We start from the raw sequence: 27,182 nt of genomic DNA on the forward strand, positions 1-27,182 counted from the left end.
TCATGCAGTTTTCCTGCTACAGAGTCTGGAATTTAGACGCTACCAAAGTTGCTTATTAACCTTTCATGGCAATAAGTTTCACAAGTAGAAAACAATTTCAATATTGTTTACTTTTTTTCTATACAGTGCTTTGATCTTGCCTTGTAACAGATTCACTTTAATAGCTCATAATTATGTGGATGCTAAAATGCAATAAATTGCATTTGCAGAGACGCTGGAGAGTTAGAATGATTGAAAACTACAAACAGGCAGCCATGTTAGAAACTTTAATGAAGCTCAAGCAGATAATTAGCAGCATTTAGGAAAATATCTTATTTTTTTTTTTGATAGCCAATTTCTTCAAAATGAAAAACACTTGAACTCCAAATCCACAATCCTGTATCAGCTTAATGGCCGTCAGAGGCATTTTGTAAGTGCATAGGAAACTCCTTATGCCAGGAGACAAAGGATTGCCAAAGACATGAAAGTCATGGGACATTCAAGCAGACCAGACAGTCTTCAAGCACAAGACTGCCAAGTGGGCCACAAAGCTGCAAACTTGGCTAGCGTCATAGATGAGCCTATCAATTCATTTTTTTATACTTATTGTTGTAATATGGCTGAAAGCTGCCCAAAAACAGTGGTCAGACATGCCAGGCTTGTGAAAGTCTTAGTGATATTGGAATGGAGTTTTAACAGAATGTCCATTACTGAATTACACAAATCTCTGCCAAGTCCCTGCTCTCCACATGAGTGCAATGTCTAGCAAGTGCATTGAGCCCAAATATGTAGGTAGATTTAAACTAAATGCATTAAGAAATTGGTCCAAGTCCTCACAAATGGCACTTTAAAAAGGGAAATTTTATTGGTGGAGGTGAACAATTTGTCAATATGTTTGCCCTTTGTGATCAAAGTATGGGGTTACCTTATGGCAAATACACCCCCTACCTAAAAGTGCATAGTCAAAATCGGTGGTCATAGTTCTGAATACATCTCTCCACTAAACAAAATTTCTATATAACAGCCACAGGTGACAAAAATAAATATAAAATATCATAATGATGTGTTCCTTTCCTAAACAAACTCGTTCACACATTCTATTGCCACCTCAAACAATTTTATTTTGCCATTGTCTAATTTTTCATACAGTGATCTAGATTCATTCCATAAAATGAACTGAAACAGTAACCATACTGCACCATGTGTGTATGCAAATCTGAACCATTTTACCCTTGATAATCCACTCCCCTAATCTGCAATCTTTTCATTTATTAAACAACTACAAGCCCCATCATGGCCTGAATATCAGCTGCAGCCTACTAATCCTTCTTTACAACCAGCTTAGCTTGCAAGAAGTAGCTGCTCAGACAAAGGCAAAAGGATTTAGCAGCTATTTAGCAAAGAAAGAATTAAGAAATAATTGCACAGCACACAGAAATCACATACAATTTAACATTGTTAAATGGTAAAAACAAAGTGTGTGTTTACCGAAATATATCATATTGTACTTAGTTTTAAAGCATTAAAGCAAAACCTCTCAATATAGTGGTTGCAGGATGCGACTCCCATTACAATTTTTTTTCTGACTGACGAGCAGTATAGCACTAGATGAAATATTGGGTAGCCTACTGGAGCTAGATCACTGTAAACTGTTTTGCATGAATAAACTGTTTCTTTAGTTTTACAAACGTGCAGCCATATGTTACTATTTTTTGACATATTGCAACAAAACCTAAGCAAGATGCAACCTTGTAGCAGTAAAAGCAACATGAGGTTCAGGCAAAGCCTAAGCAACTCAAGAAAACCCCAGCATATGATAGAGCTAAAGCTTACAAACTCACTGTAGGCATGCAGCAGGAACAAAACTGTGCAGGCAGATGTTTTAGTGCTATATGGAGTGAAGCACACTCAACCGAGCAGCTGACATTAGATCTCAAGCCCAGCTTTAATCCTTTTCTGTGGTAAAATCCTGCAGGAGGCATGGATTATTTCTATTAGCGACCAATAAATGAAGTAGCCCTCAACCAAAATGGCCTTCTCATGCAGTAAGCCCAGAGCCAAGGTCAACAACACTGGATGGGGAAAGTGCATGGTGGCCAACTTGTTTGTTTCTGCAAAAGTCAGTTCCCCCGGGGCCACTTACAGACTATCCCTGCAAAATCCAGTATGCCACTCTTGGGTAAGAGTGATGACAGCTCACCAGATAGCTGCAAACTGATGACTCAATCCAGTGAAATCCCCAATCAAAAGGGTCAAAATTTAAAGCGAACAGACCACAAAACAAGCAGCAGTGGCTGCGCATCTAACTGTAATTGTTGTTTTAAATAGTTAAAACACCTGACAATGGCAGTATGCAAAGATTTAAAAGAAAAAGCCTGCTTGCTGCAAATATTGCAATCCAAACAAGTCCAATTCATTTCCCACTTTTATCGATGGGTTGTTAGTACCCTACATCAATGTTTCCATATTCAATTCGAATTTGCAATCATACTCTATATATTCTATGAGGGCTGGCATAAATTTGTTTCTTTGCTCACTTCAATAGGATAGGCAAAAATATTTCAGTGATTTTGTTTTAAATCAATGTTTTTGTTTTTACCACTTTATAAAGATCAACCAAGAACATTTAAATATATTGCACAATCAATTTTTAGCATGTTTTTAAACAGGCCAGTATATGGTAATGTGTTAAGGTAAGTGCAGCATGCACACATTTTGCAAGACACCTCTAAAAATACATTTTGTTATTGGGAAAGAAAAAAAAATAAATAAAACAGACCAAAGCTTTCAGCTTCCAGCTAGGTGCATAGGGAGTGGGTCAATAGCTTTCATGCAAGCGCTGTGTAATATGCTGGCGCAATAAAATAAATACTGAATAATAATAATCGTGCTAGCCTTGTCTCTCCAGCATGTGCCTGATAACATCCTTTTAAAAGGCTGCCATAAGAGTAAAGGAATGTAATAAAAACTACAGTCAAAAGACAATTTTATACAAAGAATTGCCCAATGTGCATTCTCAACCGAGAAGCAAAAAGGTCTTACAGCTTCAGCGTGCACCAAGAAAAAGCAAGTGATGGGGTTAGTTCATTCCAAAAGCAAAATTTAAAACACTGCATCAGTGAATAACCTACTACAGAAAAGTTATATAGCACAGCTGTCCAACACCAGTCCTGGGCCAGGAAACTCCAACAGAAAAAAGGAAATTTAGCAAAGTATGGTTTACAGAGAGTCCTGACCTGTATATTGTCCTCCACAACTGGAGTTAGACACCCTTTGTTATATAACACATCTTCACATTTTTTTTTTTATCAATGCAATATTGCCATAACAGATTTCAAGAATACATTCACTTTACAGTGATCAGATTTAAAAACATAAGCTGCTAATGCATAACTGTCTGTAAAACTTTATTTTCCAACAAGACAAATAAAAATGCTTCATTAGCAAGTTTTTGGAAGAAAGATGCTGCAAGGATTTCAGTGAAATAAAAGGTGAAAATTTCTCTGAAGCAGAAAGGGAATTTAGAAAAGACAGGTAAGGAATCGTACAGATAAAGCTGAACAGCACTAATTTGCTATTGCAAAGCTGCAATATCAAAACTAGGCGCACACCTGACAGACACGGGTAAGAAGTAAAGCATACAATAAAAGTGTCTTACAAGGTTCTCTACTGTATTTAGCAGAGGTGTCAGACCGTGGATTCCGCTTCATAGGAGCTAGAGGAAAAACCCAGATAAGGTTATTGAGGAAATGTACAGATACAGACTTGACTTGTATTCTCTATTTAAAAAAGGCCAACTATCAAAACTATTTTTCCTGCACCCCTCTGACTTCAGTGACAAGATATGCCCACAAATATGTCCTAACCTGTCTCCATGCCTTGGCTGTTACAAGGGTATATGAGGAGGTCCCACATGAATGTTCTCCACAAACTAGATAAAACCAATGAGGTGGGGATAACTTTTGTGAACATGGACTTCTAGGAGGAATGGAAACAACCCAGCACAATCAAATAATCACAGTTTTCAAGAAACAGAAGGGATTCAATGAACATGAAGCTGATAATTTGTGTGCAACTTGCCATTAAATTGAATATTGGGAAAAAAAAAAATCAATGCAATATAAAAAATAACAAAATATTCAGCAAACCTATCCATATCCAGCTTCTGGCCCCGTACATTTAGTATCCCAAACACCAATATCATATATTTACTACCCACAAATATATAGTTTCATTTTAGGGGTGTTCTGTCTGGTCCAGCTACATCCTAGTTCAAGTGGCAACAAAGAATGCCACTCACATAAATTGATTAATATTTGGTGACATAGTAATGTAAGCCCGGACCTGTATGATGATATGCCACCCAGGTAGCAGCATCATAACACCCTGGAAAGGAGTGTTTTTCTGCAGGGGATAGGTCTGATTTAAGAGGACAGCATTGCAGTGACAAATGCTTTTTTTGCCAAATGAACTTTTATTACATTAAAGCAGAAAACAACATTTTCAAAATTCTAATTTCAAAGTATAAATGAATAATCAATCCATTATGGTAAGAGTCAAAGCTTGATCTTCAGCAATCTCCTTCTACTGATATACCAACTCATGATTAAACTGAGCTACCCAGACAGTCCTCAGTAACCGATATAGGAAGGCAAACAAGGAAATATTGACTGCTGCGTCTTCATCAGTCTTACTCAGATTCAAACACTTTACATGCTTTTATTACCTGTGACATCAGTAAATGCCATATATAAATGGGTGCAAAAGCTGGAATCTAAAATGAGGACTTTGCTGCAGAATGCCCAACGTCAAAATTCAGAAGCAGATTTAGGATTAAAAGGAAACTCCTGTTTATGAAACCTGCACATGATTGAGCATTAACATTGAACACTGCTACAATTAAAGTAAAGATTCTAAACTCCTTTACAAAATCAGGCCGAGGATTTATGATGGACTTCTAAATACAATGTTAGGTCATCCTTTACACCCTCTGGGCCGCCTTCTCCAATCAATAGAATTACACTTACCTCTGTTTTTAATTGCTGGGTGTGATGTCACTGACCTTCCAAGAAGTTTCATGAGGAACGCAGGCCATTGTAAGAACATCTTTTGCCTTGCTCTGCATTCCACAGGAACTTTCCAGAAGAATGGTGACAGATTAGGGGGTTTGGAAATGTGATTGTGCCCAAGTAGTGTAAAGGGACCATTAATTTTAGTGCAATGTTCATTTTTTTTTTTTTAACTATACTGAAAACATGTTGTAACATTGCGGCTATTTCAATTATCAGTGTGTATTATGCACACTACAGCAGTGTTCAACCCAGAAATTGTACAAAATTGATCTGAGGAGCCTGAAATGGATTCATGTAAAACGCCAAACTAAAGAACCCAAACAAAGCACTTATATATACAGCCTGGGGAATTCTGGGATGCGCAAGCCAAATACAGATTGGGCTACAGAAAAAATTCAAGATGTACATCAGGTTTAAGCTGTACTCCAAGCAATATTAACTGAAAATTTCAAACAGCCAGGTATTACATTATCAGACTACTCTGATGAACAGAGCTCTCCATCCAACACCTGGAGCAGAATGATAATCCCATCCATATTGCACCGCTCCTTCATTTCTCAATCCTGCAGATTGTTTGTCTGAATAAATTACTGTATACTAAACGAGTGCAAAGTTAATAGACATCTCACTCCTGACTCTGCATTCAGAATCACAAGACAGAACTGGAAATCTTTTGGCGGATGATTGTTCACATATGTACTTCTAATGATGCAATTGTATTTAGCTGTTGACTGCCCTACTTTTTCAGGGTTACTAAAAAGTAAAATATATGCAAACCAAGAACAAAAGAGCCCGTTTATAGCCCTTTATTAAATAGCAGAGCTTACAGATTGCAACCAGCCACCAGTATCGCCTGTGGTTGACTTTTTCCCTATTGACTTACCAAGCCTTGCACTGCACTTTGCCTGTGTGTATACGCAGCCATCTTGGCATATGAAAGGCTTTGTTTCCTCGTACCAGAACAATGAACAGCATTGGTAGTATTAGCAATTCTCACACCAAATCTGGTGAAATTAGCAGTCAGAGCAAGCAGCGCCCTAAATTCCACACTGCAGATATACAGCAAGAAGACTGTATAGACCTCAGTACCTAGACAAGAGCAACACTATTTTCAAGAGAAAAAGTACATTTTGACACAATCTCAAGTACAATTAACCTCTTCAGACAATACTCATAGCATAGCAAAGCTTAATTTGTTTATGTTCAGTTCCATCCCTAAAAGCAAACCTAAAACCTCAAGGCATAAAAATTTGGTGCCACTGATTATGTAAATCCACCTGATTTAATGCAAGTAGGTATGAATCAAAAAAAAACCCAATAATAAAATGAAAACTCTTGATCTGAGCATTAACATTCAACCAAAGCAAACAGCTGTTGTATAAATAGGATGATAGTACTTGACACTTACACATTCTAAAACCAAAGCAGCTTGCCTCATAAAATTTAGTAATTTGCAGTTGTAATTTTTCTTAAGCTGACCCAACAATCAATGCAATGTAGATCGGACAGTTCAGAAATCAGGAACCAGCTGCTTGACTAAGTGATCATCAAGTCCAGACATCGCATGCATCAGCTTGCACTTCTGTAACCCAAGCCAGAAATGGGTACCCCTTATTTCAATCTTAGGTTTCTCTAAAATCAAAAACATTATCAGGTCTTTAAGATACTTTTTCATGAGGTCGAAGGCCTGCAGCTGCAACACTCACCATCAAGGTATATTAATCTATTACTGTATGTACAAGATAATGCAGGATGCCCAACAATACAACTCTAAACCAAACACAGACACTCAGTTTAAAAAGGGAAAGACACATGCATGTCTTTAAAACACTTTTCTCCATGGAAACCAAGATGAAATCTGTTTAGGTATTTACCTGATACTGCCGGGACAGCAGGGTTCTCCTGAGCATCACTCTGTACAGTAAGATCTTGCTCTTCAGCTTCTGATTTGACTTCTGGAACACCATTCTCTACAATGGTTTTATTAAGCTCTACGGAATCTTCTGCTGGAGAAGACTCCTTTATCTCAGGAGGTTCAGGCTCTTCCAGTGCACATTCCTCTGTCTTTACTTCACAAAAAAATAAAAGAAACAAAGTAAATATTACAAGAAAAGTTAAATCTCATCTACGGTTTACTTAACAAGCTGCTTACTTTCTTGTTTCTCTGATGAAGTACAGTCCTGTGATGATTGTGTCTCAGTAACAGATGCGGTAACCTCCATAACACCAGGGTCTCCTGGACTTTTACTTAGAGAGGGCGTGCTATCCTTTTCCTCCTCTGCTTCTTCTGTAGGTTGTGAATCCTTGTCAGAAGCATTCTCTTTTTTTGGAGGTGGATCCACGGTAACATTTTTTTCTGCAAATTACAAAATTTAGGCACACCGATTTAAATTGGGATGTTCCAAGCCCACAACCCTCTTGGATTTAGGAATTTAACAATAACCAAAATAAAAACATAATTCATGCCCTGATCACCACTTCAAAATAAATATATTCCTCCAAGAACAAACATTTCACAGAAAGGCTTTCAACTCCTGAACTGAGCCTGACCCATAATGGTCAATCAACTTCACTTTGCAAAAGGGATGACTTAAGGGAGACCATAATCTGTTACCAATAAACAGCAGAGAAATAGCAAGTACTTCCAAGTATGGAGAACATATTCAATGAAGCACCATGGTCTAGCAGGCAATTCTTGGGCCAAACACATTTGCATTTTGTAAAGCCGGGGTAAGGACCAAGTCAAAACTTAGGGGAAAAAATGGTAATGATGGATTAGAGGCACAGGTTAGTCCTCTGTATGATTGCTCATTTTACTAAACAGCAAAAGCCATGGAACTTATAATAACCCTGTCAAATGAAAACATGTAGACCAATAATAATGGGCTTACTCTAGGAACAGATCAGGCTTTTTGATGAGGAATGCAAAAAAAGGTTATCTTTAGAACAGCTCTTCAGCCCACTTTATTCAATGTACAAGTACACTTTAAACAGAAAATTCAAGGACTGCAAAGCACACAATCAGCATACAGAGTGGGTCTTTCCTGTACTTAAGTCCCAAATAATACTTTTAAACTTTTTGCTCAGCTGCATTGTGTTGCAAAATTACTGTGCTACCACATACCTAAAAATAGGAATGTTTGGAGATAAAAATAATTGACCTAACTAGAACTAAATTAACAAAAGTAAAAAAATTAATCGACAGGCAGTGTCTCTTCTGCAATACAATAAACATACTTTCCTGTTCACGTGCCTCTCTCCATCGCAAGCACCGGCATTTAGACACACCGTCTTCTTGCAGGTTCACAAATTGCATCTTGGCCAGGCTCCAATGACGTAACTCCAGCTATGCCGAGAATGTACCTCGAGCTTCACATATGCAGCTCAGAGTACATTAAACTACAAACAGGTAAGTTTCTTTTGATGCAGAGGAGACATATTATGTCTCATATAAACAACCTGCCTGCTTGCAACTTTTTTACTTTGAAGGTTTAGTTCAGTATTAATTAGACATGAAAACCAGAATCTGAAATTATTTGTCCACTAATTTCAGGTCATGTCGACTAGAAAAAATTTACAGAAATGATAGTTTTATAGTTTTCCTTGAATCTGAACTTGGCCACTTAAAAAGGACATTGCTTTGTGAAAATCCCTCCTAACTAGATACGATGTTCTAAACCTATAGTACTCTAAAGACCACACACACAGGTAGATGCTTTGCTGCATCATTTGGTGAAATGTAAAACATGTATTTTGTATTTCATAAACTAGTGTGATAAAAGACATGTAGAAGAGCAAAGCTCATACTTACTTTTCTCCAGCCGTGGTCGTTTAGAACGAATTTCAGATCCTATAGAGATTTTTCTTCTCCTCAGTTCCAATGTTACCGGTTGAAGGGTCTGTGAAGAAGAATCTGTCAAGGAAAAAAAATGCATTATTAGGAGGAAACACTTTAACCCACGGTCAACCAATTTAGACTACAAGAACATATTTCAAGTTGTCATGTACATCTATGAGTATGCTCAGCATTAGAACTTTGGCAGCTTCAGGATCTGGAAATGAAATTAAATCTGAATGGTTCCTTAACATGAGATCATTGCTTTGACCAGACACAATGGTCAGAGAATGGTTTCTATCTGATTTTGGCAGTCTTTAGCGAAAAAAGGAAAATAATTTAATTGTGTTAAAAAATAATTGAGGGTTCATGATAGCTCATTGATTTAGAGTAGATTTTGCACTGTCAATCACCTATATATAAAGTAGTGGTTTCTGTTCAACACTGGGAGAGTTACCCTATTTTAGTGAACAATGTGTCTGATCACCACAATTACAGAGGTATTACAGTCGAGGTCGAGTGCTGCTCTGTGTCCACACTAGACTGCTTTACAGATTAACTTAACAATATATATCTAAATTATTTTCAGTTACACTTCATTCATTATCTACCCCCCTTCATTTTTAGAGCTGGGTCTTTAGTTCCATGCTGTCATTTTACTAACCAAGTATCAGACCCAGAACAAAAAGATAGAACACAAATGAAGTAAATAATGCCCTGCATGCAAGATCTCTAAAAGAGGGAAAGACAAGACTTCTAGCTTGGCTCAGACACCTACCAGATGATGGCAAAGAAGATGAACGTTCTCGTTTCCGCCTTCGCTCTCCATTTTCATGTGTTGCTTTAAGGCTGTCATTCTGTCCGCTCTTTTCCTCTGTGCGGGCTTCTGCCGAGGATTCTCTTTCATTCTCAGAAATGTTTTCTTTGTCCTCTTTCTCATTCTTCACAAAGTTTTTCTCTGGGAGCTTGCTTTTTTCTGAAGCAAGCGGCTTTTTGTCTTTATCTGGTTGGGATGGCTTCCGATCTGTGCTGTGAGGTTTCTCTTTTTCCACTGTGGCATTTTCTGAAGACTTTTTCTGTTCTCTGAATTTTCCTCTGTGCTTATCAGAAGGTGAAGTGCTTTCTACAGTTTTTTCCTTTGGCTTTGAGCGGGACACATTAGCCTGAAAGCACAACTCTGGTAAAGAATTTCACAAAAATCTCAACACACTAAAATAAAGTTAGTTACTTTGCTGGAGCATTGAGTCTGTAGAGTTTATATCTGTTTTCCTAATGTTGTAAGAGTATAGTAAAGTAAAACTTAAGTTTAACCCCCATTAAATCGTTATAATTTTTTTTTTTTTTTAAAGTGGACCTTAGGAATAACTGAAGGGGTCTTTATGTAGTTCTAAAATATAAACTTTAATGCCTTCTGAAACACCGACCCGGATAGCTCATGTGTTCAGCTTATCAGCCATATTGAAACCCCCTGCTTATCAGCCATATTGAACACAGTACTACAACAAGTGACATACCTGATCTTTAGAAAAGGCCTTTACGTGAATATTTTTGACTGTTTGAACAACACCATCAAAAAATTTAACAGTATAGGTGCCTAAAACAGAAAAAAAAATGAATTTTAGTAAAACGATCTGAATTAAAAAAAATAAATGAAAAAAAGAAAACCACACACACACACACGGAAAGGTGGGACACATTGAGTTTCGTTAACTTTGAACAATTTGTGCAACTACATTATGCTCTTTTTCAGGTTTGTGCCCTACTCTTCCTTTTGAAAGGGGAACACACAAAAAAAAAAAAAAAAAAATTATTTACTATACATGTTTATTGGTAACATGACTATGGCTTTAAAACTTAACTCCATTTTACAGTAGGGAAGAGGTAAACTGTTAGGCTTTTAATGCAGTCTTAGCTGTCACTGGGGTAAAAAAAAGTAAGGAAATTCACAGAATGTTGACTGAATTTTCATTAAGTCTATTTCTTCAATTTCTGACAAAAGCAAGGGCAAAAATAAATTCAAAACGAGAAAGGTTAGAACTTCCATCCGATTCAAATGAGCGGTAACAATAACGCAGATATCAACAGAAGCTTGACAAAATGTTCTAAATTTTGGTGGCCTGCGGCTCTGGCCGGTTTGCCCCCAAGCGGGGTCAAGAGAAGGACTCCACTGGTGGGCTGTACCGTTCAGAGCCACGGACCACGCCCCCCCTCAAATCCCAGGCTCCGGGAAGGGGGCAGGGTTATGTTATTACAGAGAGGTTTCTTTTTAATTGACACCCGGCTCCTGACCGCGCATGCGGTCCGCAGGACCGAAAAGGTTGGCGACCACTGTTCTAACCAATCCTTGATGTACCTGCAACTAGTAAGATCTGGCTGAAGCTAAAGCTGTGTGTATTACAACTGTGCATGTAAAATATTCCCCTGAAGTTCAGCTTTGATACAAACTGAAAGTTATTTTTAGACAGATGTACAAGGTACATGACAGTGCACTTTCACTTTCTGAGTACTAAAGTGATTTTTAGAAGAGAGGAAGTACTGCCCTTACCATCCTTGTTTACAGATGTTATTTTTGCTGGATAGAATCGGCAGTCAGACCAACAAGCCAAGACCTGCTCATTGACACGGAACACCTACAAACAAGAACAGAGATTTATGCATAAATGATTGGGAAAGGATTTTAACTCTGTCATATTGAAATGTTTGAAAGGATATAGTTAATCACAATAATGAAGGGAAAACAATAAATGAAATTAAAAATTACCACATGGGGCTCCTCTTCTACCAGGCCTTCTCTTCTCAGCTGTATCTTCTCTAAGGGACGAAGGTATGGACTATCCCAGCAAAACCATTCATCATATCTGTGATTCCATCGTTTAAAATGGATCAGCACTTTGCCTTCTTCATAATCTATCTCTTCAATATGGGCAGCATACCTAAAAATGCAAACATTTACCTCTTATTATAGCCAGGCTGACAGAGAGGGCTTAGGATACTGTAGATATAATACTTGTTGTTCTAACAATGCATACCATTTTTTCAGTCTATCACGTGCTTCCAGTTGTGCTCCAACTTCAAAAGTGATCCCTCTTCGGTTTGGTGGGTGCTTCGTCATTCTACACGCTGACCTTTATCCTAAAGCCATTCAAGCCTGAAGAAATATAAAACCTGATGTTAACAGCTTTCAGTAAACACACTACAAGATATTTATGGTACTCTTTATTCATTTGCAGTAAAAAAAAAAACACACACACACAAAAGATTTGAAGATCACGCATGTTCTCTTGTTGCTCCTATACCGCACTGCTGTGCAAACAGAATCGGTGATCCACTTGCATCTGCTTTCTGAACATACGGATATCACAGAAGACAATTTTGCTATGCCAAAAAAAGCAGTCACAGGACCAGTCCATAGTATCCCCCGTAGTGGATATTATTATTGCCCTATTCTGCACAGTCTGTGGGGAGGCAGCCATTTGGTTAGAGGAAGGCTTTGATTTCAATTTCCAAGTCCAACAACAAGAACTGTGAGCAGAATGGTTACATTACCAAATCTCCCGGAACTAGCCATCAAAGCAAGCATTCCCTTAGATCTCACAATGGAGATATACAGCTATGACTATACATATGAGTGCCTAGCCATGCACACATACCAGGAAGTGATCTGCTATTTTTCAGGAGGAATTCCAGGGGAAAATACATTACTGATGAGGCACTTCCAAATGTTCCATATAAAACACAGCTAAATCATATTTCTTCTTGCACCTTCACATAAAGCAAACATTTTTTTCCGATGACCGTGCCAATCCCTAATCACTTCTATGAGTCTTGCAAGGACAGGGATGCTGCAACAAAGCTTGTGTAGAGGTACATCCAATGTGGGGAACTATACAAAGCAGTGTTCAAACCCAGATTTTTTTTTTGAGCTGAGTGGGAAGGAATTGTAGGCGGGTGGCAACCCGTGTATTTTGACCCAACTCTAGTAACCACCCAAAAACAGCTGGGTGGTGCGCCTGGCTAAGAGGGGCTGGGGAGAACATTGAAAAGAATGAAAAAAAATACATTTGTGAGGATGTAGCTGCAATACAGGCAAATGTGCATCTGAACAGCAAAATTTGTTAACTACATTTGCAATCTCTGCTTTCCAGTATAATAAAGTCATTGTGCTTTATTGCTCTCTCACGATGCAAGAGTATGAGTCAGCCAAAGCTCTGTACTCCCTATGCAGGCAATATCCTACCACAACACCTATTAAAGCAAAACCAAGCATATGCCTGAGAACGGAGCTATAAAAACAGCCCAAAATAATTGACAATGAACGTTATATACATGACTTTCAACAACCAGATTTATAATATAAAGGTCCAACAATTCAATATACTTTTCCTGTAATTTTGGCAGCCGAGTGGATTGTAATAGCTCCTGCTGAACAATGTAGAACACTTATCACCTCTCACTGGCGAACATATCCACAGAGACCAGTGAACAAATTGTAGACTGTGAAAACAATCTATGTGCAGGCTTCCTGTAGCAAGATGTACTCCCAACATCTCAGCACCTCCTAGAAGTACTTTTTAAAGGGCATACCCATCCTGCTAGACAATCAATGACTGCACCGCTTCCTGATCATCGTAGTAACAAGTTCTAAGTTTAGTTGAAAACCTACAGTTAAAAAAAACCAAAAAACTAAATTCTAGTCCAGGGGTCGGCAAACTCCTGCCTTTAGGCCAGATCCGGCCTAAGCGGTAGTTCGTTCTGGCCCAATGCCCCCTGGCCGGCCAGATCTACCAGGGGACATTAGGAATTACCAGGGCTGCTGGAGCTCTGGTGCCGCCTCCTTGCTGTTGCTCTCCTATTTACCGCAGCCGGCGGTGGGCGGAGCCATTAGGGCGGGACTCAGAGTCCGGCCTAGTGTGTTCCCGCCCACCCCTGAAATGGCCTAGTGGCCATAAAATTTTGCCGACCCTGATCTAGTCTGTACACTGACGGTGTAGGTCGTAGTTCCTGATTTTTCATTTTTAGGTTACAATGGATTTGTTAGCTTGTGATCACGGACTATACTCAACCAACATTATGAACCATTCATTTTGCTGTGAATTCTCTACTCAACTAACCCTCAGCCATTTCATAAGTCACAGTATATTGTGCAAATCAGTGGCATCATTTTTTGCGGTAAGGACGCAAAAATTCGATGAGGGCTTTGAGGATGAAAAAAAATTATACATTTATGTATATGAATGATTTTTTTTTTTTCAGTGTACACAGGATTGTGTTCCCTTATCCTCCCACAACTTCACTGCTTTATCAGACAAGAGAAAGACTTCTCTATTAGAAACACAGACGGGGCCCATATACACCTTTCCAGCGTGCTGATACAATAATGTTTTGTGTTACGGTGAACCATTTAGAGCAGGGGTGTCAAACTCAAATAACACAGGGCCAAAAACTATAAACTTAGACCAAGTCAGGGGCCAAACTTGAAATTTATAGAAAAAATTTAGGAAGTTTACTACTACATCTATACCGAACAAAAACAAACCCCTTTAAACACATTTTAGGGTTAAAAAGACTAATTTCTATCTATCTATGCAGGCTGTACGTTGTTCATCCTCTCACATCACAAGTTTGACTGACACTAAATATTACACTATGCAGTCTCTAATGGATTGAAACAAACACAATGCCCCTGGTAGTCAGGCACCATGTGATCATTGCCTAGGCTTTGTGTCACATGATGGGTGTACAGGAATAATGTCTATGTATGCATGTATTGAAAATGATGAAGTGAGGTAGTAATGTGGGCGGGCCAGATGTAGTTCATTTTCAGAATGCTTTGGGGGGGGGGAGAAAAAAGGGGGCCCTAAGGGCCAGATCTTTGACGCCCCTGATTTAGAGGAGTCTAATGACACCAGAATGGATTAAAAAAAAAATCATACATGCACAATACTTTCCTGTGCACTGTGGTATATCATAACACAATTTACCCTTTAGGACTCAATCCATTGAAAAGAGATTCCAATGCTATATCCCAAAGAATACACCCTTGTGGGAAAGTACTATGTTATGGTAACCCGCCAGTAGAAATATAACCGGTATCTTGGTTAACAGGCCTCTGCATGAAACTACCACTTTGAGGTATATAAACCCCTTAAAGAAAACACCACTTGGTCTCTAATATACGTTTAATCCAAATGTTCACAATAGTGACATTTTTCTTGGCCACTCAGGTGAGGTGATCACTGTTTGCATGACAGATAATTCATGTTTTGGGGGTGCTGGAATTCTTTTTAGATAATCCAAACGTGAGCAGAAGGAACACAACATATGGCAAGCACGTGCAAAGCACATACACAACATAGCGCCATCACACCCTTCTCATACATCCACTACTTTCCTGCCCCAGGGGCATCATGTGACCAATGTAAAAGCCCCCATTGACACTGGAGACCCCAGAAGAGCAGTAAAGGGCACTTAGAGGTTTGTCTGATGAGTGCAGCAGCAGACAATGTGAGCCCTAAATGTTCCAAAAAGCAAACATGATGTAACCAAAGCAACTGCCACTAGAATATGCTGACCTCATACATGAAATGGGTCATGCAGCGATGACCCCCGCAAGGGGAAAACTAATTAGTTAGGTGCTGACCTAAGCTAGATTGATTTAAGACTCCCTGCGTTCTATAAAGAGAGCAAAACCATCTACTACAACCAACAGCAATGCCTGTGTATTAAAGTAAGATGCAATATCTTGTAGTCACTTGTATGGTGACTCCGGTATGCTCTGACTGTACATTCAGCCTTCTATCCAGCGGAATATTGCATTTTAAGGTGCAGCAAAGTAACCTCTGTTTTAGCAGAGACTATGGAGCCTCATTGTAGCCAAGGCAATATGGAATTCCCTCTAGGGACTACAGATGGAGGTGAAGGTACACAGATAGGCAGGGTTCATAAGACATGTAGACCCAACAGCAAGGAGTCTGAATGGTACTACATCCACACCACCCCTCTGGAGAGGTGAGAAATTTCTGCAGCAGCAGTGGACAGTCGTCCATTAAGCGCTAGCAATAGGCTCTTCTCTGCAACATTCTGCCGAGACCCCAAATGACGTTAGCTAAATGATGACGAGGGCCCAGGGCCAGACTGAACACAATCCTGAAAAAAAAATGTGCTGGAGAGGACATAAATGTGTTAAGGGGGGGGGGGGGGGGCGAGCACTCCACAATTTTAGGATACAAGTGGCAATTGGAAATCTACTGCTCAGCAGAATTTTCAAAGAAAGTCAAATCTAACAGTGACAAGGTAAAAATATTACATGTGACCTCCAGCTTTACACAGCCATGTAGGCTCCTATCCTGAAATTGCTTCCTCTGATTTCACTGCACACTGTGAGCTTCTCTTGGCATGCATTACAACCAGCAACAAGTCACAAAGCTTCCCCTCACTTCCAGGCTGGAGTAAATCCGGCATCATCATTTTCCCTGCACAGCAGCCACCATTGGGAAAACCCCTTCTGACAATGATATGCAGCTGATACAAGAAGCAAGGCGGGAACTATTTTCAAAGGGTTTCTAAAAGAAAAATACAATGACATTCGTTGGATACAATGTGTAGCAATTGTAACAGGAAGACTGGGGACAGAGGTGATTGATTATGGTGCTGGCACTAGAAGGACGGTTCAGAGCCAGGTCATTTCTTTTCATTTGATTGTCAACATTCCCTGTTTTTACAACCTTATGTGCGGAGCACACCCGAACTTCCAGAAGGTCCGGCAATGCACAAGCAGAATTTTGGACTGCGGGTGCCAATTTGGAAGACCGGCAATCACCAACCACGAGAAGGATCTCATCAAACAAGCCAAAACACCTATAACACTTACTGCAAAGAATTCAATAAATTGTTAGTGTACCCAGCCTTTCACTTCTCTGGATTGCAGTCCTTTCCATCATGATGGCTCAGCATCCCATTTGCACAGCTTCCTGCCTCCCACCAGCCTGCATTGCATAGAAAAGCACAGAGCCCCAGTGATGAGGTCACTGTATCTAAAACTGTAATAAAAACTGCAATAATTTCATTACCATGATGAGGAGGAAAAGCAGAAAGCAATACAATCAGATTAAACATGGGATTTATGTGAGGCCAGATGTCTGCAATGCCAGAATAAAGCAAGGTGTGCTTTGGTATATAAATCCTGCTACAATATACAGGAAATGTCAGCACCCAGCAGCAGCCTGCATGCATTGCGATCCCCTGTGTGCTGCAGCGCCCCCTATTGGCTGCCGACCCACAGGCCCGACATGAAAGCCCCACGCTGCATCTATTGCAGCATCCCTACAACGTCACTGCTGCTGTCGGCGCTACTGACAAACTAAAAGTCTGTGTTCAGAGCAAAAATAGGAAAAGTCCGGCAATGGGGTGGGGAGCAATGCGGGCCCCTGCTATTGTGACTTGTGCCCGCGGGCCATACCTGGCATGGAATGTGGGCTCACCCCCCGATCCCCGCACCGCTTCCTGCGCAGCTTCCGGACACACGTGGAGGCGAGACAGGGCGGAGGACCGGAGGACCGGTCAGAGTCTCACCTCGCCTGCTGCAGGAGGTCCGGCATTACCGGCCACCACCAAGCGGCTGACGCAGACAAGAGCGCTGCTAGCGCCGCCTCCTGCTGGTAACAGCCCCGAGGATGACGAGCCGGGAGATCGGTGCGCACAGCGTGTATGGGAGGGGGATCAGTGCCCGGGACAGTGACACCGACATGGTTTATGCCACATTGCGATCTCACCAAAGCATCAACTAGATTGTAAGCTTCTCGGGCCAGGCTCCTCTCCAGTGTCTGCAACCCTTATTTATTGTACATCGCTGCGTAATATGTTGGCGCTATATAAACCCTGTTTAATAATATTGAATAATAAATCTCAGGCCTCCGCACTCACCAATCATTAATACAAATTGCTGGCAAGAACTCATGTCAATGAATTATTGGAATGATTTGTTAACTTATTTGCTAGAATTTGTTAACTAATTTGCTAGAAATTAAAAAAAAAAAAAAAAGAGCGCATCCCCACCAGTCACCCCCAACCTTGTACATTATAGTCCCCAATAAATGCCTGTGCTGGCCCAGCTCATCCACCACATAGAAGGAGAGTAGTATAGAGCAGCAATTCCTAACCAGGCTTTTTTGGCCTGTCGCTGTCTGAGCCGCCATTGATGACGCTCGCATATTTCTATGACCAGAGCCATGTGGAGGGGACAGCTCCGGCCCTGAGAATGTTTAGGTCATCTATTCTAGCCATAACTGTAAGGGGGCATTCTGTCTATTGGGTACCAAAGAGCAATACCCCCACAATAAATTGGGTTAGCAGGGGTTCCTCAAGACCTGAACATAAATCTTGGGGATATAAAGGCAGCTATAGAGTGTCACTGGGGATATTCAAGACATTGGCACCCAGAAACAGGCCCAGGGCTTTTATGTCCATATAGGCAGCTTTAACTAATAAATACAGGTAGTCCCCGGGTTAGGGACATCAGGCATACGGAGGCCTCCCAGATAGGAACGGGGCTTCCCTGCTCACTAGTGTGCAGGATGGAGGGCGGTTTGCATGACTTGCAGAAGAAATCTTTTGCTAAACACAGCTGAGGTTGTGGGTGATCTTTGGGGACTGAACTCTTTCTGCATGCTCTTGTAACTCTTTAATGACCAAGACAAACCCTTCAGTTATTTCTTTTTGCATATCAAAGCACAGCTTGCTCCAGAAGTTAATGAATGCCTGGGCTCCATAAAGCTTGCTTTGTTTGTGAGGAACTCACAGTGAAGATTTTATACAGTAACTGACACCACGCTGCCTAATAATATGTTGTGACAAACATCTGTCCTAATTGCATTTATTAAAAAAATGTACCGGTTCCGACTTGCATACAAATTCAACTTAAGAACAAACCTACAGTCCCTATCTCGTATGTAACCCGGGGACTACCTGTAACATGAATAAAATAAATTCAATGCCTATATAATCCAATGAGAAGATTGGGGAAATGATAGTCTGCTAATAAGGTTTCTTTAAATTAAACTCCACTGAATTATTTTTTTTATTTCCCTAATCTCTTTAAATCTTACAGAACTGTTGGCTCCTAGACCTTCCTGGAGGAAGATTGGGGGAATTCTCTGTATTACGGGTATTTTTAGGAATCTTCCAGTACAATATTCCTCCCTCAGGAAAAAAAGAATCAGTGTTTGGCTGTTCCACCATCACCCCGCTTGTAAAGAGACAACGGCTTTAGTATCTTACTTTCACTCTATTCAACAGCGGAGTACTGTGGATGCATCTGCCGGCCCCAACATCACACCAAGACCACAGCTTGCCATGGCAGAGAGAACCATGCATCCGATCCACCAGAAACATGTTGGATGAAGATGTCTAGCCACCCAGCTTCATGGGCGACCACATGGCTGGTACAGAATACTGATTGCAAAAATCTCTTATTCGCATTCAATGTACAGGTCTTAATAAAAGAGCTGGTGACCCCGGCCACAAAGGTCCTCATCGACCACTAACAGGAAGTGCCTGAGTAATGCTATGTTATCTAAATATTATTCTGCATGGTCACCATGTTACATGCATGTCTAATCAAGAGTACAAGCAGCCAGGACCCAGAAATGATCTGCCATTAGCAGGAAGCCCATGCAATGACATGCAGATAAAGTTACAGCACCATGCATGTAAACCAGGAACATAAAAAGGATTCTTCTATATAAAAGGTCTTTTTCCAAGAAGACCACAAGCGGCTGTACAGAATTTCCTTGCACAGCAGCCACCATTGGGAAAACCCCTTGACAATGATATGCAGCTGATACAAGAGCAAGGAGGGAACGATTTTCAAAGGGTTTCTAAAAGAAAAATACAATGACATTCGTTGGATACAATGTGTAGCAATTATAACAGGAAGACTGGGGACAGAGGTGATTATGGTGCTGGCACTAGAAGGAAGGTTCAGTGCCAGGTCATTTCTTTTCATTTGATTATCAACATTCCCTGTTTTTACACCCCTATGTGCGGAGCACACCTGAACTTCCAGAAGGTCCGGCAATGCACAAGCAGAATTTTGGACTGTGGGTGCCAATTTAGCAGACCGGCAATCACCAACCACGAGAAGGGTCTCACCAACCTGTACTGCATTCACCAAACAAGCCAAAACTCCTATAACACTTACTGCAAAGAATTCAATAAATTGTTAGTGTACCCAGCTCAAGATCAGTGACCCAGTCAGGTATTTATTTTTCCTAGACAGACCCACTGCCGTCTATCATTGATAACACAGAGCTAGTCACCAGTTGTCAGGGATAACCATGGTATAAAACCTGTTCCATTCATCAATATTGCTGATAAGTTCAAAGCAGCTTCCTGCAATCTGACCCAACGCCTCCCGAATAACGAAATGTCAATAAAGTTACACACCTACATTGTGACCTGACTGCCCATTTAAGCAGAATTAATGTTAAAGAAAATACAATAATTACAAAGGTGCTTTATTGCAGATGGTCCAGGCAATGTCTTTCTGTAATAAATAAACTTATCTGTTCAAATTATTTCAAGTCATAGCTACTCTTCTGGACATCTTCACCCCATCTTCTCCCAAATTTGGGATCTTGAGCCATCTTGATTGGCCAGGCAAAATGATTTAAACTCCCATGCATGCAAGTTCATTCAGTCCCAACAGCCAACTATGCTGGATCGTACATTGAGATGTACAGCTAAGTATAGACAATACAAATGAAAGTAAACAGACTGCTAAGTTTGTTTTATTTCAGAAGGGACATAGCCTGTGTCATCTGCAAAAGAGAACCTGCCTACATGTTTGTTTGCACATTAATGCTTGGCCAGTCTGGTTGCACATTAATGCTTGGCCAGGCTTATGGCTTGTACAGATGACTTCTGAGTGTAAAAGGGCATTGGGGGTCGGGATTTCCCTGCACTCAAATGCGGAAAGCCATGTATTTCAACAGCCTGAACATAGCTTGCAGCAAGCAAGCAATTCCATGTTAAACAAGCTCAGTACAATGTCTTAGCCTGTGGCAGGTACTTAGCAGGTGCCATAACTGTGTGAAAAGCCCTTCCTTTATCCCCTGTCTGTACAATACCAAAATCATCCCCTATTTAGAATCAATAGCTATTAGAACCTGGACACTAAGAATCAGGCGACAATTCCTGACCCAACCTCAGCACACATACAGGAAATCTTTGTGTAGCCTACAGCAATGCCATTCCCTTTCTCGTAATTCATGGTGAAGAACAGCAATAATCGAAAAGAATGGCTGTGTAATTCTCTACAATGCACAGATACAAATGTGCTGTGAAAGCAACCCGTCAACACTCATCCTTCAGGAATGCCACTGTTATTTTTTTTTTTCTTTTGTAAATTCTGTTTTTCATGGTAATTTAGCAAAACCTTTTTAGCATGCCAGGAAATCCCAGCAAATGCAACAGCCCCCACCCCACTCCAATACAGATAAAGATCTAATAAAAAGCGGGGGGCCACTGTCATTTGTGTCCCCATACTGACTCAGACAGGACATGGATCCTGAAAGGAGTAGAAAACATGTCTAAATCATTGCTGCTACAGACCTGAAGGTGACCCCATTGGAAAAAAATGTATCAAAATGTGCAAAATGAGCATCCAATTGTCCACAGGCACCAGAACACCCCAGTTTTCTGCATACGCTTACACTGGTGACAATATATCAGAACAGCTAAGGGAAAGGGGGGAGGGGGTTTAACCTTTCATGGCTATTAGTGCACCCCTAAGGTGTTAGGAAAAGTAACTGGGGAACATTTAGGGTCCTCTCCCCCTCCTGTGTCACTGTCAGTATCTCTCATTTGCAAAACTTAGGGGTCATTTGCAACCCTTATTTAATTTACAGTGCTGCATAATATGTTGGAGCTAATTAAATCCTGTTTATTATTAATAGTAATAATTTACACTATTCGCACTAGTTCTTTGCACCAGAGCATCTCATATCTACCCAGCACCTGGGTTTGAAAACTCTTTTTGTCACCTTAAAGCTGAGCTAAACCTAAAGTCACCAGGGGGTGGAGAATTGTAATGAAGATATTCAAAGCTCCTGGTGGCTTTTTAATTTATGCCTACACACTATGTGCACCATGCAGTGTGTAGCTTCGCTCAGTTTTTTGGACACCATTAAGAATAGATAACGATAATGAGAAAATGTAACTCGGGGGCACATGAAGGAGTTAAGCTATGTACACGAGTCCAATGGCTCTCGCCTGATATGGGACAAGGATCTGGCGTGTGTACAGCACCCGTCCTCCATTGTCCAAACGACCGTCCTGGCAGATCCACGAACGATGTATGACGAACGATCCTAATGCAAGGGAAGGGGGAGAGCGTGCAGCAGGGTGCCGCTCTGTCTTCCCCCCCCTCCCCTCTCCATACAGCAGAACGGTGCTGTACATAGCACTCGTTCATGCATCGTGCAGTGCTTAGTCATTGGAAAGGATTATAAAAGATTCTTTCCAATAACTACAATTGCACGTGTGTATGCAGCTTAAAGCTGCGTACACACCTGCAATTTTTCTCGTTGGAAAGGATCTTTCACGATCCTTTCCAACGAGAAAAGACTGCACGATGCATGAACGATGCTGTACATACAGCACCGTTCATGCTCTATGGAGAGGGGAGGGGGAGAGCGACGGAGCGGCACCCTGCTGCGCGCTCTCCCCTTCCCTTTCATTAGGATCGGTCGTCGTCCATCGTCCATGGATCCGCCAGGACAGTCGTCGGACGATGGACGACGACCGACTGTACACACGGCAGATTTTCGCCCGATAATTGGCCGATACCGATTATCGGGCGAGAAAAATTTGCCGTGTGTACGCAGCTTTAGAGCAGTGGCCACCCAATCGCCCACAAAAAATATTTTGGTAGACCTGAAAAAGGTGTCAGCAAGGACGTCATCTTTAGGGGATCCTGGCCCTGTCACTGCTGCAGGGAGCAAGAGAAAGAAAACAAGCGTGCCATAATTAGCATACATGCTAGCAAAAAGCTCACCCCCACCAATGACTCCATCTTCTATGAACTCTGCATAGTAAACAGCCCCTGGTTCACACACTTTACTGAATGAGGCCTTTTGTAGTGTATAGAACCTGGAACTGAGGGTCTGATAACCGTCACTGTAGTAGGGGAGCTGGATGAATCTGTGCTGTTCCAGCATATCAACTTCCTTTTCTGAATGCAACACTGTCCAATGTACAGATAATCATGCTATTTAACATTTCAGACACACCAGGAAGAGATCATGAGCCACACAATATATAAAGTGCTATAAAATGCTTAAGATTTTTTAAAAAATTCACTTTTTTCAGAAAGGATTACATAGGATTGTTTGCTGCATTGCTCGCATATGTCAGACAATGATGCATCTATCAGTCGGACTGTAGCCGTGATTTATCCAGCAATGCAAAGCATTCCCCTCATTGTTTGCTAAAGAATATTTATAAACCCTGCACCTCCCAGTGACAGATGTGAGAATGAAGCGTCCACAGACTGTAAACAGATTGGTACTTGCATCGGTCTATCTGCACACACGCTGTAAGCACACCATGCAGAGCCAGTTGTTGTAACAAGGACTTCCTGATTTGACGTTGTACCCACAGGCGATCTATAGCATGCCGTTCCTGCAAGGCCTTAGAAACCGATCCCTATAAAACAAGGAAGGGAGCTGCAGATTTACATGTGACTCCTGCCACGCTTTAACTGTACTGGGTTATTGAAGATTAAAGAGCTGCATGTGACTGCCATGACACCAGGAGATTAATTGGTGTGTGGATGTTGTAACGCGTTGTAACCTTATCCCTTTATAATGGGGGGGGGGGTAGAGTTGGGTCAATAGCAGTGAGGAAATACACAACACCACCATAAATATAAAATACATATACACACACGATATAGGCTGCCACCAGATCTCACACTGGATCATTCATCATCAACAACTATGCTGCAATCCTGATAGCCATCACATTAGATTGGGAGCCCTTTTGAGGGACAGTTAGTGACGTGAATATGGACTTTGTACAGCGCTACGTAATATGTTGGCACTATATAAATACTGTGTAGTAATAATATTCATCCTATTAAGATGGATATGATTGTGCTGAACGGCAAGGGGTTAAAAAATAAAGTAAATAAAATAATGCAAGCAGAGGCCTTCCTAACGTTTTAGGGCTTCTTCAGATGGGTGGTGGGAGCAGCAGTTCCTGTAGATTGGCAGGGGGCACTGGACAGCTGGAGTATAATACAGAGTCATGGAAAAATGGGACATATTACGAGGAAGTTAGAACAAAGTACAAGGGGGCGGTAAAAAGCTGACAGAATTATAGTGGTTACTAGATTCCCAATTGACCACCTGCCTAGTTGTTTCCCACCCAAATTCTGGTGAGGACACTGATTGGCTAATAAGATAATGTGGGATGGGCCAATGTGATGCCACCAAGATGTTTACATTACGGGTGAACACATGTCAGGGTGTGTTCAGGTACTGCGCTGTACTTATATTCTACTTCTGTGGCCTGTTCCCATTCTTTGTGATCATGGGGTTTATTGTACACCTAAGCCTAATGTTTCATCACTTCCAAGGTTAGCTCTTATTCCATCTCGACTAAAGTAAAACTTTCAAACCACTAATCGTGTACACACACACACACACATATATATATAATAAAGATATTATAAATTATAGATATTATATATAGTAAAGATCTTTTAAAGAGCGATAACCTTCCAACAAACAAAACAAAAGGTAATAGATTTGCAATATAAAAAGCATTAATCGACAATCTGACAAATTGCAAACCAATAGCACAATCAGGCAAACCAATAACTTTGGGAATGGGCACTACATGGCTGTTAGATCCAAGGTAGATGACTATACAATAAGGTTGTATGATAAGCTAAAGCCGCACTCTCCTATTAGATCTCCATCCAATGTCTATGGGAACCATAAAGGTCTAACACAGCCGTTCTTAATTCGGGAAGAATGTCACTCTTACCGATGGCCAGATAGATTGATGTCTGGGAGGTCAAAAAGGCTCAATGCTCAAGGAACCCCCAGCAACTTCTGGAGGAACTAACAGATCGCACAATCTATGTGACCAATGAATTGTACCAAGTGTGCCAAACTCCATTGAATCCCCTAGCCCTTCTTCAAACCCATGCTGATGTTGACCCCGAACTTGCGTCTTGCAGCAAACCTCAGCTAGGAGCCTGGATATGCACCAGCGCATGCAAATAACAATCCACTACATTCAAAGTACATATTTCCCTAATATCTGTGTACCCTAGTATTCTGATCACCCCTTATTCACCCGAAACAACAACACGCGTCAATGTGTAATATTACACCCACTTAAAGAGGATCTAAACTAAAAGAAGAGGTCTCTTCCATCTGGTTCCGCGTCGTCCCAGTATTCACTTTTGTGTAGGCCCTCCAAGTGCCGCCATCTTCTCCTCTTGTTCCCACGTCACCTGACCCAGGAGCAAGATCGGGTGACGTAGATGGTAAAAAACTTGCCGATCTCATTGCACATGTGAGAGATCGGCAATTTTTTTCTCTTTTCATGAAAAGGCTCCTTCTACACATGCCTGAGATGCTCGGGCATGCGCAGAAGGAACACGCAAGAGCCTTCCTTTGATCCGTGCCCATGCATGGTATCCTGAGAGGCTTTGCGCTCCCATTCATTCAGCCTAGGAGAATTAAGGAGCGGTGCTGCATCGTTTTTAAAAAAATATTGTTGCACTTAAAAACAAACAGAATTTTTACCTTACATAAAGGGGTTGTCTACCCTTTTATTTAAAGTGTACATTGTGAGTTTAGGTACGCTTTAAATGGGGTACTTGGGTTCGGGTTTGGTGGGGCGACCATTCGCCAAATCTAGCGACCTCACCAACCAGAGCCATGTGACACCATGGCAACCGTAGTAAATTTTATTAAAAATCCCCACTACTATTTTACAGTGAGAGCTACAGAATTTATTGACTTTATTTCACAAAGTATGGGCCCATAGGGAGTTGTCCCTGGGCATGACATTCAGTAACAGGGACCACAGACCCCCTATTTCCTTCCCAGTGAGGTAATTATGGCTCTCTGGCCTGTGTCTACCCCCATAAGAATAGAGGACCCCTCCAGTGTTATCTACCCCCCATGGGGTAATTATTACATTACAAAACGTGTCTGGGTGACACACACTGCAGCTTTAAAGGGACGCAGTAAACCGGGCACTAGCCCCGCCCCGTGCTCCCTATTGGTTCACCGGCTTGACAATCACCCGCGCGCTGGATGCGATTGGCTCATTCACGTCTCCATCACCACCTGGCAGCGCGAGGCCGGCCGACATAGCACCCCCACACCCCATTCGGCTGTACGGTCTCCTCACTCTCAGGCACCCCATACCGGGAACAGAACCAAGGCGATGCCTTTTCCCAACCACGCCACCGTTCTCTCCCTCATCCCTGTCACAGATACTCGTGACAACGTCATGGGTAACAAGCAAACATGGTGGTGCAGATGTTACCTGCTCTGTCCAGCCGGGCGACACCGTCTCCGGTTTCCTGACAGGATGTTGCCCGTGCTCGTGCCTTTTTTTTTCCTGCTGCCCCTCAGAAATTAATCAGCCTTTTCTTCAGCACCTCCTTCTTTTTTAACACTGCGCGGCATGGCCATGGTGCGCGCGCACGAGACACGAAAAAAAAAAAACCTCTTCAGGGAGAAGGGGCGGGGCATGGGAGGAGACGGGGGCGTGATCATACTTTCAGCCTTTAAGGCAGATTGGTGGCGTGCGCATGAGGTGGGGTTTAATATTCACGCCTACGATTCGGAGGCGCGAGATGGTCATGTGATCTGGCCTTTGGCGCGCCTTTTTTCCCCTCTTTTCCTTGCTTGTGGTGAGGAGTGTGCTGAGTCACTGTGCGGCTTCTCATGGGAATGCTGGCACCTGAGGAGATCAATGGCATTATAGGTTCAATTGGTTCAGCCCATTCACAATAAAACACATTCAAGTAATAAATTATCATAAATTCTGGATTCATAAAAAAGAAAAATTCGAGGTGAAATTTCTGAAGGCTGTCGGGTCCGAAAAACACATAAATATATAACACTGGTCAAACATTTTCCTGCCAGATTAAAGTCATTTAGGTTATGTTTAATGCACACATTCCAGATATAGTATTGGTTTTGCTAGATTGGCTCTTGTTTTTTAAATAATGACCTCAGAAAAAAAACTAGATATGCCTACGTATA

The 27,182-nt window shown here is 41.3% G+C and overlaps 1 protein-coding gene across 5 annotated transcripts in view; it reads right to left on the reverse strand.

Annotated features, from left to right (window-relative positions):
- Positions 1-26,637, reverse strand: part of PHF20 (PHD finger protein 20) — a 38,528-nt gene extending 11,891 nt beyond the window's left edge. For 3 of the 5 annotated variants that reach the window (XM_072403629.1, XM_072403628.1, XM_072403625.1), the window contains exons 1-10: positions 26,458-26,637; positions 11,916-12,034; positions 11,648-11,819; positions 11,432-11,516; positions 10,401-10,480; positions 9,665-10,049; positions 8,863-8,964; positions 7,204-7,407; positions 6,926-7,120; positions 3,638-3,694 (exon numbers count right to left, since the gene is read on the reverse strand). In XM_072403629.1, coding sequence (XP_072259730.1) covers positions 3,638-3,694; positions 6,926-7,120; positions 7,204-7,407; positions 8,863-8,964; positions 9,665-10,049; positions 10,401-10,480; positions 11,432-11,516; positions 11,648-11,819; positions 11,916-11,998 — 1,363 coding nt within the window. In that variant the 5' untranslated portion in view covers positions 11,999-12,034; positions 26,458-26,637. Of the gene's footprint in view, positions 1-3,637; positions 3,695-6,925; positions 7,121-7,203; positions 7,408-8,862; positions 8,965-9,664; positions 10,050-10,400; positions 10,481-11,431; positions 11,517-11,647; positions 11,820-11,915; positions 12,035-17,344; positions 17,480-26,457 lie in introns of those variants that run through there. The other 2 variants (XM_072403627.1, XM_072403630.1) reach the window with 2 other exon arrangements.
- Between the last annotated feature and the right edge of the window lie 545 nt (positions 26,638-27,182).

This window comes from Pyxicephalus adspersus, chromosome 3, assembly GCF_032062135.1.
Source record: "Pyxicephalus adspersus chromosome 3, UCB_Pads_2.0, whole genome shotgun sequence".
In the NCBI taxonomy this organism is placed as follows: domain Eukaryota; kingdom Metazoa; phylum Chordata; class Amphibia; order Anura; family Pyxicephalidae; genus Pyxicephalus; species Pyxicephalus adspersus.